We start from the raw sequence: 17,465 nt of genomic DNA, 5'->3' as shown, positions 1-17,465 counted from the left end.
TAGCCATCTATTCTAGTTCTTTGCTGCTATAAAGTGCCAGCTAGGTGATGCAGTGTATACAGTGAGTCGTAAACTCAGGAAGATATCAGTTCAAATCAGCCCTCAGAGACTTCCTTGCTCTGTGACCCTGGTTAGGTCTATTTGCCTTAGTTTCCTCATCTGTAAAATGGGGATAGTAGTAGCATCTAGCCCATTGGATCACTATGAAGGTCAAATAAGCTAATGCTTGTAAAGCACTTAGCACAGTGACTAGCACAATTAAGTACTATATAAATATTATTTTTATATTATTACACAAGATTTTTTTTGTCAGTGACCTCCTTGAAGTACAGTATATGCCTCAAAGTGAAATCTTCAGGTCAAAGATTATGGACATTGTAATCTCTTTACCTAACTCCAAATTAGCAACACTACTTATACCAACAAAGAATTGGACATAAGTTCTATAGCTATTTAGGAATGTCCAAACAAATTATGGCATTAGAAAGTAATGTGTGGTTATTCTACCACTTGAAGAAACATGATGAAAAAACTGAGATGGAGTAAAGAAAGCAAAACCAAATATATATATATATATATATATATATATATATATATATATATGCATATATACATATATTGTCATCGTATACACATAATGACAATAATGCAAATGAAGGCAACTCTAAAAGGCAATAAAATCCAAATACTTATCAGTGTCCAATTATTCCATCTAAAGCATATTGTCATTACTTTATGTTAGCAATCAATCAAGTATAAAAATGGAAAACAACAGGAATCTTTAGTTGAAGTCACTCAATTAGACAGTTTCACTCAATGCTTTTATGGGAAGGTTTTTAGTGAGGCTAGGGAAACTGATTAATATGCCAAAATGAAAATCTATCAATAAACTCGAGCTGGCTTAGAAGAGCTTATCAAGGAAGAGGATGCCCAAATCTAATGGCAACAGCAAATGAGTCAGACAGAGAAAAAATAATCTGGTTAGGTTGATCATGAACTCAAGAACCAAAGTTAAGGGAGCTAAGCAGCTCAAGATAAGAGATAGCACTTAGCCAACACTTAGAAAGCAGACATGGTTCAGCAGAGCTTGCACCCAGGATTAGATTTTGTATAAACATTCTTTGGACTCTAGAATTTTATCATTCTAAGATACTCATGAGTTAGTTGGTGGCAATGGAAGCATAGTGAATGCTCAGTCTTGGGAAGAAAGAGATAGAAGGCCATAGATTTTGTGTTAAGAGATCTTTAAAGACATGGAGTCCAATCACCTTATTTTGGAACAATTGATAGGGGTCAAGTCTTGCCCAGGGTCACATAGCTGGCATCTGAGGCAAGATTAGAAATCAGAGCTCCCTGGTTGAAAGTCCAACATTCAATTGACTAGAACACTGACACAGTGGCCAAAGGAACTAACAAACATGAATCATAAATGGAACCTTTCCAAAATGGTTACTTTTTGCTTTTTCCTAAATTCTTCCAGGTTTGGCCCAAATGGTTTGATAATCACTCGTTGCTCTCAAAAGATTTTTAAAAATTCACTCCTCCAACTACATCCCTATCCAAAAAGGTTACTAGCATCCCTTGTCATTCCCAGCAAAATGTCTTAAATATCAAAAGTGTAATAGAGGGTTAGTCTGGTGGTAAAGAGAGGGAGAAAAAAATGGAGACCTCCCTTCTCAAAGCAGGGTTTGAGGGAAGATAGCTGCTGTTTAACTTGGCCAAGGGAGAGGAGAGGGGGAGTGAATAGTTCCCTCCTTCAGCCTCCCCTCAGTTATGGCTGCTCAACCCCAAACTACCTCTTGACTTCCCTCTACTACTAATGTCTTTCCTCTGAGAGACAGAGAGTTACACCCCCCTCCCCCAACTGTAACTGGTTTCCACTCACACTAGTCAATTGGGGAAAACAACAAACTTTATTCTAACTGACCAATTTGGGAATAACACAGGGAAATGGCTGCAGGAAGGTTTTTTGTGAGGAAAGAGGAAAAGGCATCCCTATTCTATCTACCCTTACCTCCCTCCTCAAGTTGGGGAACCCAGGCTTTGGCAGCCTTAGGCCCTGATTCAGGCTTGGATGGCCCTGGTCTTGGCTCCCCTGGACATTGACCAGACCCAGGGCACCAGGAGCTGTCAGGTGATCTTGTCAGCTGCTTGGTGTCTTCTCCAAACTGGCCACTTCAGTTGGGAATCGGTGGGGGGGAAGGGGGCCCAATCACCAGGAGAAAGATGTAAATCTTTCCTCGGGAGCAAAGTCTTGACCAGACCTTTCCTTAGGCTGTCTCAGGATTGAGACACTGACACTGTCTTGCTCTCCCAAGATTCTAGAACATCTCCTGGGGCCCCTCCCCCACTGTGGCTGAGGCTCCAGCAATTTCCCAGACTGTAACTCCAGTTCTAGGGTTTGAAACTTCTATCACAAAAGCAAGGCATTAGGTAAAACACCCTTCGTTTCGATCTTTGTTACTTATACTATGATCACTTTGTGGTCAGTGCTTATGTCTTTTCAATGTGAAGGTAGGAATCACATCTTGCATTTTCTATTGGCTTCCCATCAATCCCATCACAGAGATAAGCCCAAAGTGGGTGCTGAAAGAACAGATACTGATCACACATACTTCCCTGCTGTAAGTACCTAACATATGATATGATGGAGATGATAAATCAAAAGTCATTTAGAACACTGTTTTAATGTGGGGATGAGGTGGCATCTATTAAAACAGAAGTGCCTGCAATTGGCCCAACCCTCCCAAATGCCCCTCAACTAGATTAAAGTGTAATTAGTAAATATCTAATGAAATAAATAAAAATTCAGTATTATTAGTATGCACCAGCAGGCATCACTATATACAATTTAGCAGACACATTTCTATTTGATTTTGATACCACTAGATCAGGATGTTTCAAGAGTTCCTAAAGCATCAAAAGATGTGCCTGATTCTGTCACCATCTCTGTGGTAGGTCCTTAGGTCTCTTTCTAGCTCTAAATCTAAAGCTGAGCCAGTGTCTGGCAAATATTAGACACTTAATAAATGTTTTCTGACATGACACAACTCTAAAACTATGATCCTGGTGGCACATGTTAAACCCAGTGGAATTGTGTCATATATGGGAGGGGGGTGGAGGGAAGGAACATGAGTCTTGTAACCATGGAAAATGATTCTAAATCATCTAATTAAATAAAATTAAAAATATAAAACTATGATCCTACAATTTTTTAACCTAACTCAGAAAATTGCTTTTCAATATTCAAAGAGAGGGCAATATGTTTCAGAGAAACACACATAATTGAGAGTAAATGCTTAACACTTTATTGAATATTTAATTTCAAACAGTTTTTTATGTCTATAAATTCCAGTTGCTATATCAAACATGTGCTTAAAGAAAATAATATCTGACAAGTCTCAGATTCTGAGTGAAATATAACCACAAGTCTGGTTGAAAATCCCATGATTTTCAACTGTTACTGAGATTATGTTTCTGAACTGAGGACATCTATATAATACATTGAAAGGAACTACAAAATATGTCTCCCAAAAGCTCAGTCAAAAAAAATTGTGTATTCAACAAACCAAACAAGGTAGGTAATTTACTTGCTATAAAACTGTAGTAAACTGCTGAATGGTATGAAATTTTTTAAGTGGTGGTACAAGAACAAAACATTAAACCACCTTCTTTGATTTCTTCTTCTCTGCTTCTTCCTTTTCTTTTTCTATATTCACAACTTGAGATTCAATTTCTTTGGCACTAAACATCTGAAATGGAAAAAAGTTAAATTTACTTTCTAAATCACTGACTTTTGATTAAATATTCAGATAGAATACATAGATTAATGATCTACTCTTTGAAGAGAACAAATGAAAGAAAAAATAATTTTCAGTTCTATCAATTATATCTACAGATCCATTGAAAAGCATTTAACTGCCATTATTCCACAATAATAATATGAATTTTAAGTTTCAAAAGCCTAACCTTAACAGGATAGTGTACCACATTCATGTAGTGTTTCTTTTCTAAAATTGCTGGGCACAGAAATGTCAAAGAAAAAAAACCAAGGCAAAAAACTTGCCCTTTTTTCACTGTTTTAATTATACCATACTATTACCACTCACAACCTGTTTCATTAGCAAATAAATCATATTTCTCCTTTTTCTTTACTATTTGGGTGTCTATTTCTATCAGCTAACAAATTGGGGGATAGATAACAAATGGAATAAATAACAGAGAATTTAAAAAAAAGATTATTTACTTCTCTTTCTAACCTACTGCAGATCCTTTCTGTTCTCACTAGCTCACATGGCATTACTATGCTGGTGATTTCCCAATCTATACATATACTCAGCCTTAAGCTTTCTACTTTTCTTCAGGTCTGCATGGGCAACTTCTCCACTTGGATGTCCAATAAACACCTCCAATTCAACAGGTCCAAAATGGAATTGATTAAATTAACAATTTCATAAACCTGTTTCATCTATTTCTTGTGATAATCCTCTCCAACAATGTGGTTTGTCATCTCAAAGTCATCCTTGACTCTTCTACCTACCTTAACTTCCTCAAAGCCAATCAACCCAAATAGCCCAAAACTGTCTATTCTACTAATCAACCAATCAACAGACCCTTATTAATAAAGCATCTATTTATTATATTGTTCCATACCTCATGACAGCCATTGCGGATTAATACAAATAATGAAAAGTAGACAATCTTTGCCCTCAAAGAGCTGAGGACATCATGCTTCATCATCTGCTCTTAACTAAGAAGGTGTGACCATAATTTTTAAATATTCTTAAAAATATTTCAGGAAGTTTTGTTTCTTTTAAAATGTTACCTCTTATGCAATTTGGGATTTTGGTTTTAAAAGATTACTCTCTATTACAAAAATTAATAAGAAAATAGGATTTGAGTGATAATATACAATTCAGTGGAATTGCTGGTCAGCTCTAGGAGGGAAGAGGGAAAGGGGGACAGAGACAAGAAGAATCACGTAACCATGGAAAAAGTTTTTTAAATAAAAATTTAGAATAACTTGCCAAAAAAAGTTGCCCAGCAAGGTGGCACAATAAATAAAGAGTGCTCAGCTGGGTGTTCCTGGGGCATTTGACCCTGTTTGTCTCAGTTTCTTGATCTGCAAAATGAGCTAGAGAAGGAAATGGCAAACCACTCCAAGTTACATGGCAATTAAGATTTTTGTCTTGCTGATTTTGTCTCATATACTATGAATACAAGATGCTCCAGCCCAAGTGGGCTCCTTTATAGATCTCCCCGACTCCAACCTTTCCTGCCTTGGCTTGTACTTTTCCAAAAGATAACAGCAAAGTTTTGCTTAGAGTATCATAAGGGGTTATTTTCATCTTCTGAAAAGTACAAGATGACTCAGAGTAAGCTGAGACAAGTAAAAGTAGGAATGCCTTATATCAACCAAAACCACAAATAGCATTTATAGAGTGCTATACAAATGTCATTTTTTCCTCACAATAACCCTTGGAGGTAGGTGCTATTATTATTATTTCCATTTTTGCAGATTAGGAAACTGAGGAAATGGAAATTGTGTGTCTTCCCCAGGGTCTAATAGCAGCTACTATGTCTGGGGCCATTTATGAATTCAGGTCTTCCTGACTCTGGGACCAGTATTCTATCCACTGAGTCACCAAACCTGCTTTAGCATCACAGAATTCACTACCAACAAAGTTCTATCAAATATGTACAGGAAAACTATATAATATTTGCAAGAATTCTCATGGCCAATCAACTAGCATTTGTTAATCAATTTGGAGAGTGCCAGGTACTGTGCACACAACTATTTCACCTAGAAAAAGTTAGGGGAGTTTTTTGCCTATGACCTTATTTTCAAAAAAATCTATCTTCAAACATATTTCCTGTGTTACTGTTTTCAAGCTTCTAACTCCACTCTTATTGTTGACTAAAACCTATTTACAAATGAGTGCATGATGACTGAGTAGTAATGTTGAAAGCATCAGTCTGGAAGAGAAAACAGGAGTCATGTCATAAGGCATCATCAGATGTTTGGGGACATTTCTGCATTTGATTGAGGTACGCAGGAACATTTCTGTCAGGAGATTTGTAGTTCAGATACTTAAAAAAAAAAATTCTCCTTTTAATCAATCACTTCTACCTTCAATGGCTGGTTTCTTCTTATGATAGCAAGTTCAATGTTTTTTCCACCAGACTGAACAACCTAGAATAATATGAGCACAATATTAGAAAGATTTCCACAGAATACTTTATGTTTTAATAAACCAATAGGGTGGGGAAAGGGAAACAAGCTCTTTTGAAGCAATTTATCATAAGCTAGCACCATGCCGGAAAACTTACTTCTAGCAGTGCTCTTATTGCCAATTTGATAGCTTCACTGTCAGTTGCTATAGTGCCTTCTGTATAATTTTTTTCCAGAAATTCACGAACAGTCTTAGCACTGCGGCCTATTGCATTTGCCTGAAAAAGAAAAGATAATTACAAATATCGCTGCATTTATTTTCCAATTATTGAAACTAGGTAGCCTTGAGGAGTTTTGTATATAGGACTTGTCTTATTCTCCAGAATAGCCTTGGAATTTTATACTTCAAAGACTAAAACATTTTATCTAATAATTCATATTTCCCTAATCCTCAGTAGATAAATGGTCAAAGATCAATACAAATAACTTTCAAAATGATTACAAATGAGTAATATTCAGATAAAAGAAGATCCAGGCAGCTTTCAGAGGAAGAAACCAAAACTATCAATAGCCATATGAAAAAATTCTCTAAATCCCTAATAATTAGAAAAGTGCAAATTAAAACCACTCTGAGATACCTCCTCATACCCATAATATTGGCTAAGATTGATAAAAATAGTAAATGATAAATGCTGGCAGGGATATGGGAATGCATTGTTGGTAGAGCTATGAACTTGTCCAACTATTCTGGAATGTAATTTGGAACTATGCCCATAAAGTTATTATAATGCTTATGTTTTGACCTAGTAATACAGTTGCTAGATTTAAACCCTCCAAAGAGATCAAAGAAAAGAGAAAAAGTCTCAGATATACAAAAATATTTATAGCTCTTCTTTTTGTGATGGCAAATAATTGGAAACTAAGGGGATGCCCATGAATGTGATAGAACACTATCATGCTTCATGAAATGACGAAGGGAATGATTTCAGAGAAACTTGGAAAGACTTGTATGAACTGATACAAAGTAAAGTAAGCAGAAACAGAACAATTTATAAAAACCAGTTATTTTGTAAAAATAAAGGATTTCATAACTCTAATGACACAATGACAGTCACAATTTCAAAAGACTCAGGATAAAACAAGCAATTATTATTCATCTACAAAGAGAAAGTTGAAGGACATTAAAACACAGGTAGTTTCTTCTTGCTCTCTCTCCAGACATAGTTAACATAAGAATTTGTTTTACATGACCATGCATATGTGTAATGTGTTTTGTTTTTATTGCCTTCTTAATGGGCATGGTGGGGAGAAGATAGAGAAAAAATTGAAAACTTGGAATAAAATAGAAACTTTAAAAAAAGGAACAAAATAAATACAGACCAAAATAATCCTGAGGTTTCTTTAACTCACAATGAACAAACTGACAAAGATGACAAGTAATGATAACAATTAAGGCAAAGTTGCACAAACATAAGACAAGTTACACTTCACTGTCAATGGAACTGTGAAATGGTTCAAACATTCTGGAAAGTAATATGGAATTATGCTTAAAAAGTGATTAAACTGCCCAAATCTTTTGATCCAAAACTCCCATATATATCTGAGATGGTTAAAAAAAAAGTCCCATCTTTAAATGATCACTCTATTGCAAATATTAATAACATGGAAATAGGTTTTGAACATGTATTATTTTAAACACTTTATACATGTATAACCCAGTAGAATTGCTCATCAGCCCCTGGGGGAAGAGGGGGAAGAAGAGGGAAAGAACATGAATCATGTAACCATGGGAAAATATTCTAAATTAATTAATAAAAAATAAATAAAGAACAAAATAAAAGTTCCATATCTATCTCAAACAAGATGGATGGGGCACTGGATTTGGAGTTGGGTAAGATCTGGGATGAAATCCTACCTCAAATATTTACTACCTATTTGATCCTGGGCAAATTACTTTATCTGTGTCTCGGTTTGCTTATCTGAGAATGAAGCAGTGGGTTGGACTCAATGGTCTCTATAAAAGCTATTTTAAGCTCTAAATCTTAGAACTCATTGCAAGTATGATTATTTTATTCTTTGTACTTCTATCCCCAGTATATCTCATATAGCATACAATTAAAAAATACTTGTTGATTGATACTGGGAAGGATCATGGAGAGGGAACAAGTATTTATTAAACACTAACTATGCTATCCTAAGTATTTACAAATATTACTTCATTTGATCTTCACGAAAATACTGGGAATTGTGTGCTAATGTAGGAATATAAGTTAGGGATAGACTGGTTTCAGGGATTAGCTAAAAGAAGGGAATTTTGATAAAAGCCCTGGGAAAGGATTCTGGGAAGGAAAAAGGAATTGTGGGAGTCTGAACTCTGACTTACTTCCTTCTGGGATTTCCATGGAGCTGAAAGGAGGTTTTGACTCTGCCTGGATTTCCACCAAACTGAAAGAAGGTTTTGCTCTGAGAGATTTTCCCTAGATAGTCAAAATTTCACGGAGAAATTTTTGACTTCTTGGTAGAGAAATAATTTTCCCTGAGTCCAGAGATCATCTGCCAGTGGTCCATCTGCCAGAAATCCTCTTGGGCTAAGGTAATCCAAAGATTTTCATCTGTGACTTTGGGTTACTTAGTGCAGCCAAACCCAGACTTTTCCTTTTTCTTTTTGTTAATCACTAGAGGGCAGATAAGGTTATAGTCAGATAGCATGGTTTGTTTGTTTTTTCCTTAGGTAGAATAGGGAGCTGTAAGCAGGGCCCAGAAAAGAGAAAGAAGGCTCTCCTTAAGCAGGAGACATAGAAGTTGGGTGGAGTTAGTTTTAAGCATGTCAGGGTCTTTCTTACCTATCAGTTTCTCTTATTCCCTTTACAAAATAAACTTTGTTTTTCATAAGCTAAGGGGTTTGTGCTTACTGGACCCAGGGAGTTCCTAGGTGGGTTGTATCAGCTCCCATCCCTCTAGGACAGTTCCCTATTACTCTAATATTATCCCTTTTACAGTTTGGGGAAAAGAAGCCATCAGAAGTTAAATTACTTTCTCAGGGTCACATGACTAGTGTCTGAGATACCTCCACTTGATTCTATCATCTATTCAAAAGTATAGTCCTATTTTTCGACTTTCCTTCCCATATAAAATATCCAAGAAAAATGTCCATCTTTATTGCTTCCACTTTCATATTTTTCAACACCTGGAAATATAACTTCAGTGTTCATCACTCAACTGACCACTGATCTTTCCATCAATGTAATGGCTAAATCCAGCAGTCTCTTAGTTCTCATCTTTATGCAGAATTAATGACCCTCACCTCCTTGCCCCATCCCCCTTCTGAATTTTCTCCTCCTCATGTTTTCGGGATAATGCTTTGACAAGGTTCTTTTCCAACCTGACTGACTTAATCCTTCTTAATAAGCTTTGCTGGTTCCAAATTCATATTTTCTACATATAAATAGAGCCCAAGCAGTCCTCTGTCCTGCCTCCCATTATCTTTTTCAATAATCTCAATAATTCACACGCCTGTAATTGTCACCCCTATGCAGGTACTTCTCTAAATGGCATAGTCAGCCCTCATCTCTCTTAGTTACAGTCTTACATCTCTAGTCAGGAGCCTGCTGAATGATTCTCCCTACATGTCACCCTAGCTAGGTACCCTCAAACTGAAATTTGAGTTCATTGTGTTCTCTCCTAAATCCTTTCCCTTTCTGCCTGACTTCTGTGATGGAAGGCACCACACATTATGTCCATGGAAGAAGAAAAATGAGTTGAAATAATTGGACAAAGAATATGAATAATGACTTCGTTTCAGATTGGACCTATGATTTCCTTTGTGTATGATACTCCTGGTAAATAATTCCCTTTGGTAAACCAGATCAATAAATTTATTATTATTACAATTATTTAACAAATTCATGATTGTTTTTTGTACCTAACCATAATCTTATTAAAACTGTGTTGCAATTTATAGTCCTAGAAAGTTGCTAGGTGGGGGTGGGGAGCAAGTTAAATGACTTTGTGTCATCTGGAACCCAAGTGGTCCTCACTGGAAGCCACTGTCAGCTGTCAGAAACTTGGAGGAGGCAGATATGATGAGGGGCAAGACTGATATACAAGTTGTTATAACATTTTATGGAAATTAGTTTAATTAAATTGTATATAGTTGAAAGTAGGTCTAATTAATTTTAATAACTTGACTATTTATCAAAGGATGACATCAAACAAAAATAAACACCTAAGATATAAGATATAATTTCTGATTTGTAATAATACTATCTTATTGCTTATATAGGACTCTTAGGTTTATAAAAAACTCATCCCAAAAACCCTGTAAGGTAGGCAGGGTTATTATTATGACTCATTTTAGAGCTGAAGCCATCAAAGAACTCCCTAAGAAAAAATGCCCAGGTCCAGATGGATTTACAAATGAATTCTATCAAACATTCAAAGAACAACTAATCCCAATATTAAACAAACTATTTGACAGAATAAGCCAAGAAGGAGTTCTACCAAATTCATTTAACGACACAAACATGGTACAGATCTCAAAGCCAGGCAGGTCAAAAACAGAGCAAGAAAACTATAGACCAATCTCCTTATGCAAAAATCCTAAATAGGATACTAGCAAAAACACTCCAGCAAGTGATCAGAAGGGTCATCCACCATGATCAAGTAGGATTTATACCAGGGATGCAGGGCTGGTTCAATATTAGGAAAACCATCCACATAATTGACCATATCAACAAGCAAACCAACAAAAATCACATGAGTATCTCAATAGACACAGAAAAAGCCTTTGATATAATACAACATCCATTCCTATTAAAAACACTAGAAAGCATAGGAATAGGAGGGTCTTTCCTAAAAATAATAAGCAGTATATATCTAAAACCATCAGCAAACACCATCTGCAATGGGGACAAACTAGATGCATTCCCAATAAGATCAGGAGTGAAACAAGGATGCCCATTATCACCTCTATTATTTAACATTGTACTAGAAACACTAGTAGTAGCAATTAGAGAAGAAAAAGAAATTGAAGGCATCAAAATAGGCAAGGAGGAGAACAAGTTATCACTCTTTGCAGATAACATGATGGTCTACTTAAAGAATCCTAGAGAATCAACCAAAAAGCTAGTGGAAATAATCAACAACTTTAGCAAAGTTGCAGGATACAAAATAAACCCGCATAAGTCATCAGCATTTCTATATATCTCCAACACAGCTCAGCAGCAAGAATTAGAAAGAGAAATTCCATTCAAAATCACCTTAGACAAAATAAAATACTTAGGAATCTATCTCCCGAGACAAACACAGGAACTATATGAACACAACTACAAAACACTCTCCACACAACTAAAACTAGACTTGAGCAATTGGAAAAACATTAACTGCTCCTGGGTAGGATGAGCCTATATAATAAAAATGACCATCCTACCCAAACTTATTTATCTATTTAGTGCCATACCCATTGAACTTCCAAAATTTTTTTTTACTGATCTAGAAAAAATACCATAACCAAGTTCATTTGGAAGAACAAAGGATCAAGGATATCCAGGAAAACAATAAAAAAAAATACAAAGGAAGGGGGCCTTGCAGTCCCAGATATCAAACTAGATTATAAAGCAGCGTCATCAAAACAGTTTGGTACTGGCTAAGAGACAGAAAGGAGGATCAGTGGAATAGACTTAGGGTAAGTGACCTCAGCAAGACAGTATATGACAAACACAAAGACTCCAGCTTCTGGGACAAAAACCCACTATTTGACAAAAATTGCGGGGAAAACTGGAAGACAGTGTGGGAAAGATTAAGTTTGGATCAACACCTCACACCCTACACCAAGATAAACTCAGAATAGTTGAATGACTTGAACATAAAAAAGGAAACGATAAGTAAATTAGGCGAACACAGAATAGTATACATGTCAGACATGTGGGAAGGGAAAGACTTTAAAACCAAGCAAGACATAGAAAGTCACAAAATGTAAAATAAACAATTTTGATTATATCAAATTAAAAAGTTTTTGTACAAACAAAACCAACGAAACCAAAACGAGAAGGGAAGCAACAAACTGAAAAAATTTTCATAACAAAAACCTCTGACAAAGGTCTAATTACTCAGATTTACAAAGAGCTAAATCAATTGTACAAAAAATCAAGCCATTCTCCAATTGATAAACGGGCAAGGGACATGAACAGGCAGTTTTCAGCCAAAGAAATCAAAACTATTAATAAGCACATGAAAAAGTGTTCTAAATCTCTTATAATCAGAGAGACCCAAATCAAAACAACTCTGAGGTATCACCTCACACCTAGCAGATTGGCTAACATGACAGCAAAGGAAAGTAATGAATGCTGGAGGGGATGTGGCAAAATAGGGACAATAATTCATTGCTGGTGGAGTTGGGAATTGATCCAACCATTCTGGAGGGCAATTTGGAACTATGCCCAAAGAGCGACAAAAGAATGTCTGCCCTTTGATCCAGCCATAGCACTGCTAGGTTTGTACCCCAAAGAGAAAATAAGGAAAAAGACTTGTACAAGAATATTCATAGTTGCGCTCTTTGTGGTGGCAAAAAATTGGAAAATGAGGGGATGCCCTTCAATTGGAGAATGGCTGAACAAACTGTGGTATATGTTGGTGATGAAATACTATTGTGCAAAAAGGAATAATAAAGTGGAGGAATTCCATGGAGACTGGAACAACCTCCAGGAAGTGATGCAGAGTGAGAGGAGCAGAACCAGGAAAACATTGTACACAGAGACTGAAACACTGTGGTACAATCGAACGTATTGGACTTCTCCATTAGTGTCAATGCAATATCCCTGAACAATCTGCAGGGATCTAGGAGAAAAACACTATCCACAAGCAGAGGATAAACTGTGGGAGTAAAAACACCGATGAAAAGCAACTACTTTACTACAGGGGTAGAAGGGACATGAATGAGGAGAGACTCTAAATGAACACTCTAAGGCAAATACCAACAACATGGAAATGGGTTTGAATCAAGGACACATGTGATACCTAATGGAATAGCATGTCGGCTATGGGAGGGGTCGTGGAAAAGAAAATGATCTTTGTTTCCAAGGAATAATGTTGGAAAATGACCAAATAAAATAATGTATGAAATAAAATTTAAAAAAAAAAGAAAGGAAACTACCCTGTTTACAACAAATCAAGAAATTTCTCTAGTCATCTGTACCGAGTGTGATAGTAAATGGCAAGCATTCCTTCTGGAAGCTGGCGGGATACATTCATGTAACTACTGACATTCTGACATGAGAGACAGCTCTGTTGTACATCATAAAATGATGGTGTACAACAAACCCTAAAGAAGAACAGACTCCTTCTATGTCTATATACAAGAATGTAGTACCTACCTTCCAAGCATGATAGGTACCAGATGGGTCGGTCTGGTATAACCTTGGGATACCATCATCATCAAAACCCACAATTAAAGCAGAAATACCAAAAGGTCTTCGTCCGTTGCTCTGTGTATATCTCTGTAGGTAAAGGTGTTTTAATAACTTTTAGTTTTAACAAGCTGTTAACAGAAGGTAATTTTCTGGCTGGAGACAAAAATTAAGAAGCCTTCCTTCCAACAGTTAGCCATATCTCAGAGGTAGCTAAGCAGAAATGTGCTGGTGTTTATCAGCCAGCTCTGAAGAGGATGCTTATAAAACACTTTTAATCTGCATTATTAACATTTTTCCATTACTTTCTTGGGTCTAGAAAAAAATCAATAATAATAATAATAATAATAATAATAGCTATTATTTATATAATGCCTACTATGTGCCAGGCTGTGCTAAGCACTTTAAAATAGATCTTATTGGATCATTACAACAACCCTGGAAAATAGGGGCTATTGTTATCTCCATTTTACAGTTCAGAAAACTAAGGCACAGAGGTGACATGACTTATTTAGGTAATAAGTATCCAGATCTCCCTAACTCCAGGCCCAGCTCTCTAACACCTAAGAGGTGCTTCTATAACAATAAATAATAATAAACCAAGCCCTGATTTGTATTGTTTGCTGAATTCTAAGGTGTAAATGCTCATGCTGAAAATGGTAAATGAGCTCAGTACAAACAGGACACCCTTGTAGCCAAGTATCCTAAGCCCAAATACTCCTAACAAAGGGAATTCTCTTATGCACTAAGGTTCTTCCTAATACTTACTCTTTTCACTAAACCTCCAATTTCCACATACCACACCATAATGACTCTTCCCTTGTTATGAAGTCCTTTAACTATATTAATAATACATGACCACATATTTTAGAGCTAGAAGGAACCTTGGTGGACAGTTAATCCAGTCTTTTTTTTTTGTTTTTTTCTTCTTCATCTTTTGCAGATGAAGAAACTGAGGTCTAGATTTCAACTGATTTACCTGAGGTTACAGATTGTAAATTCCTTAGAGGCAAGGACTAATCTTTATCTCCCATTGTATTTCCCATATAGGACTTATAAACCATCACAGAGTATTGAATTTAGAGTCCTAAGACTGGATTCTATGTCAATATCCACCTGCAGCAAGTCACTTCTCCTGGGCAATTAAGTCTTGATTTTCTCATCTGTAAAATAAGAAGATTGGCCTAGATGACCTTTAAAGTTCCTGCTAGCTTTAATTTTTCTATCCTTTGATCTAGTTCCTTTTACTCTCCTTTATGTAGTCTATATTGCAGCCAAGTGGAATGCCAAATTTATTAGCTATTCTCCAAACGTGGCATTCTAGATACTTTCTGCAAGAGCTATCTACTGTGCCTAGAATTTAGCCTTTCCTCCCAATTGCCTATTGGATATTTTACACTGGGTGCCTCTAAGAGTACTCATGCTCAATGTGTACAAAACCAGAATCCTGCTCTTTCCCTCTCTTTCATACTTCCCTGGCATCCTTGAGACTCCCATGCTTGTGACCTTCGCCTTCTCCTCAACTCCTTGCTCTCTTTCACCCAGTCAGTTCCATTTAATTAAATTGAGAATACATTTATTAATTAACTCCTGCAAATCATTATTCTAGGGGTCTGAGGAAAATTCAGTGCTAAATTGGAGGCAACTCTAGCTTTCAAAGAACCTGGAATTAACTAGTTAGAAGAAAAAAAAATGATTTTGAACCTGAATTCAAACTGAGCCTCAGATACTTCTTCATTGGATAACTCTGGGGAAACTACTCAATCTTGGATAACTCTGGGGAAACTACTCAATCTATCTACCTCAATTTCTTCATTTGTAAAAATGAGGATAATAATAGCACCTACCTCCCAGAGTAAAGGATAAAATGAGTAAATATTTGTAAAGAACATTGTAAACCTTAAAGCTCTATAGAAGTCCTGGTTATTATTACTGTTATTATTAATAGGTGAAAGTAAACTGGGATTATTCATTGGTGGATGTGAGATGGAAACCTGTTAAAAGACAGATGCTTACCTGCTTCAATGTTGCTATGAAACGTGTTATATATTCCACTGTGACTGGATCCTCAACAGTCAGTTTATGGCTTTGGCACTCCACACGGGCTCGGTTAATTACTATTCTAGCATCAGCAGTTAGGCCTGTGAAATATTCAAAACACCATTAAAAGTGGTATCATTTTCTATCAAATGTAATTGACTTTGCTACTAAAAGCAATGCAATGATCTAGGACAACGCTGACGGACTTATGAGAAAGAATGCTATCCACATTGAGAGAAAGAAATGTAGGAGTAGAAACACAAAAGAAAAACATATGATTCATCCCTTGGCTTTATGGGTATATGATTGGGAGTTTTAGTTTTAAAAGATTATTGCAAAAATGAATAATATGGAAAAAGGATTTGAGTGATAATACATGTAAAACTCAGTGGAACTGCTTGTCAACTGGGGAGGGGGGGAGAGGGAGGAAGGAGACAACAAGAATCATGTAACCATGGGAAAAAAATTTTAAATAAAAATGTTTTTAAAGTGGTGTCATTTTAAAGGAAATAACTGTCACCCTTGGTAAAAGTGTACTTTTTTTTAAGGCAGCCAGGAGAGTGGATTTATGCATTCCTCATAAGATCTATTACTAGAAAATAGTCCTATTAATAAGAAATTGATGGATAATTATCATTACATAAAATTAAAAAGCTTTTGCATGAATAAAATCAATGAAAGTAGAAAAGAAAGTGTCAAGTGGTAAAATATATCTGCACTAAATATCACTAATAAAAAGCCTGACCTTTAGGCAAACTATATAGAGAATTGACAAAAGTACCTAACACCAACAGCCATTATCTAATAGACATTAAAAAAAGAATACAAACTCTAAATGATCATCTCAATGTAACAAATAGCAATAACAAAAATATTAAAATAACCCTTTGAATACACCCCTACAAATTGACACAGATGACCAAAATTAAGTGGAGGCATATGTTGGAAAGGCTGTAGAAAGACAGGCATGTAAATACACTGGTAGAGCTCTAAATTGGTCTAACCAACACGTAGCTAAATAGGGATCAGAGTCAGGACTCAAACCAACGTATTCTGACAAATACTCTTTCTTCTATGTCTGATTCTACAAATTCATTCTCAATGCCTAGTTTTCTCTTCTTTAGGAATATAGCTGAAACTTACCATGCTTGCTCCAAGATGAAAAGAGAAATACTGGAAAGAGAAGTAAACTACTTTTTGCTTAAGGTAGTCCCAAAGTATTTTTTTTTAATGCCATCACAGCTCTTACAAGACACCCAATATATTGCTGGAACACTGATGACTAGTCCAGCATTCACACTTCTTTTTCATATAACTTTTCCAAGAAGTCCTTACATTTTGGATTTTTTTTCCCTATTCATAACACATAATCAACCCAATTCTACCCAAGGATACCAACACTATCCTTAAATCTCACTCTTGCCTTCAATAATATTGTTCTTTTCCATTTCCTGTTACTCCTCCCTTCCATTCTACTTTTGTTCTCTTGATCAACACCAGGAAGAAAGTTCTGATCTTAAGAAAAATATCTATTGCTGGTCAACAGGGCAGGATCAACCAATGGAATTTTGTGAGTTACAGAAATGGAAAAAAGGCCAAAATAAACAGTTCTTTGTTCCAGAAACCACCTCAACTAGGAAGCATGATGTACTTGCCAAGAGCACAAAAGTGATGGCCAAGGACAAGATCAACTGGAAAGCAAGCTCATTTGCAAAATATTATGGAAGAAGATGAACAATAATAGAACATTACAAAACAGAAGAAGTTGGGGAGGTAGGAAACAAAACCCCAGGACCCAAGGTTAAATCTAAGTCAGCTCATATATCAGCATTCCATCCCCCACTTGTATA

General features: G+C 36.0%; 1 protein-coding gene across 1 annotated transcript in view; it reads right to left on the bottom strand.

Annotated features, from left to right (window-relative positions):
- Nucleotides 1–3,285: 3,285 nt before the first annotated feature.
- Nucleotides 3,286–17,465, bottom strand: part of PSMA8 (proteasome 20S subunit alpha 8) — a 44,495-nt gene continuing 30,315 nt past the window's right edge. Inside the window, exons 3-7 of the mRNA XM_007487582.3 lie at nucleotides 15,592–15,716; nucleotides 13,543–13,665; nucleotides 6,331–6,450; nucleotides 6,131–6,193; nucleotides 3,286–3,752 (exon numbers count right to left, since the gene is read on the bottom strand). Of these exons, the coding sequence (XP_007487644.1) occupies nucleotides 3,660–3,752; nucleotides 6,131–6,193; nucleotides 6,331–6,450; nucleotides 13,543–13,665; nucleotides 15,592–15,716 (524 nt within the window). The 3' untranslated portion in view covers nucleotides 3,286–3,659. The remainder of the gene's footprint in view (nucleotides 3,753–6,130; nucleotides 6,194–6,330; nucleotides 6,451–13,542; nucleotides 13,666–15,591; nucleotides 15,717–17,465) is intronic.

Source organism: Monodelphis domestica, chromosome 3 (assembly GCF_027887165.1).
Source record: "Monodelphis domestica isolate mMonDom1 chromosome 3, mMonDom1.pri, whole genome shotgun sequence".
NCBI classification, from domain to species: domain Eukaryota; kingdom Metazoa; phylum Chordata; class Mammalia; order Didelphimorphia; family Didelphidae; genus Monodelphis; species Monodelphis domestica.
The sequence above is the reverse complement of the archived record's forward strand: the minus strand, read 5'-3'. Positions and strand labels throughout refer to the sequence as shown.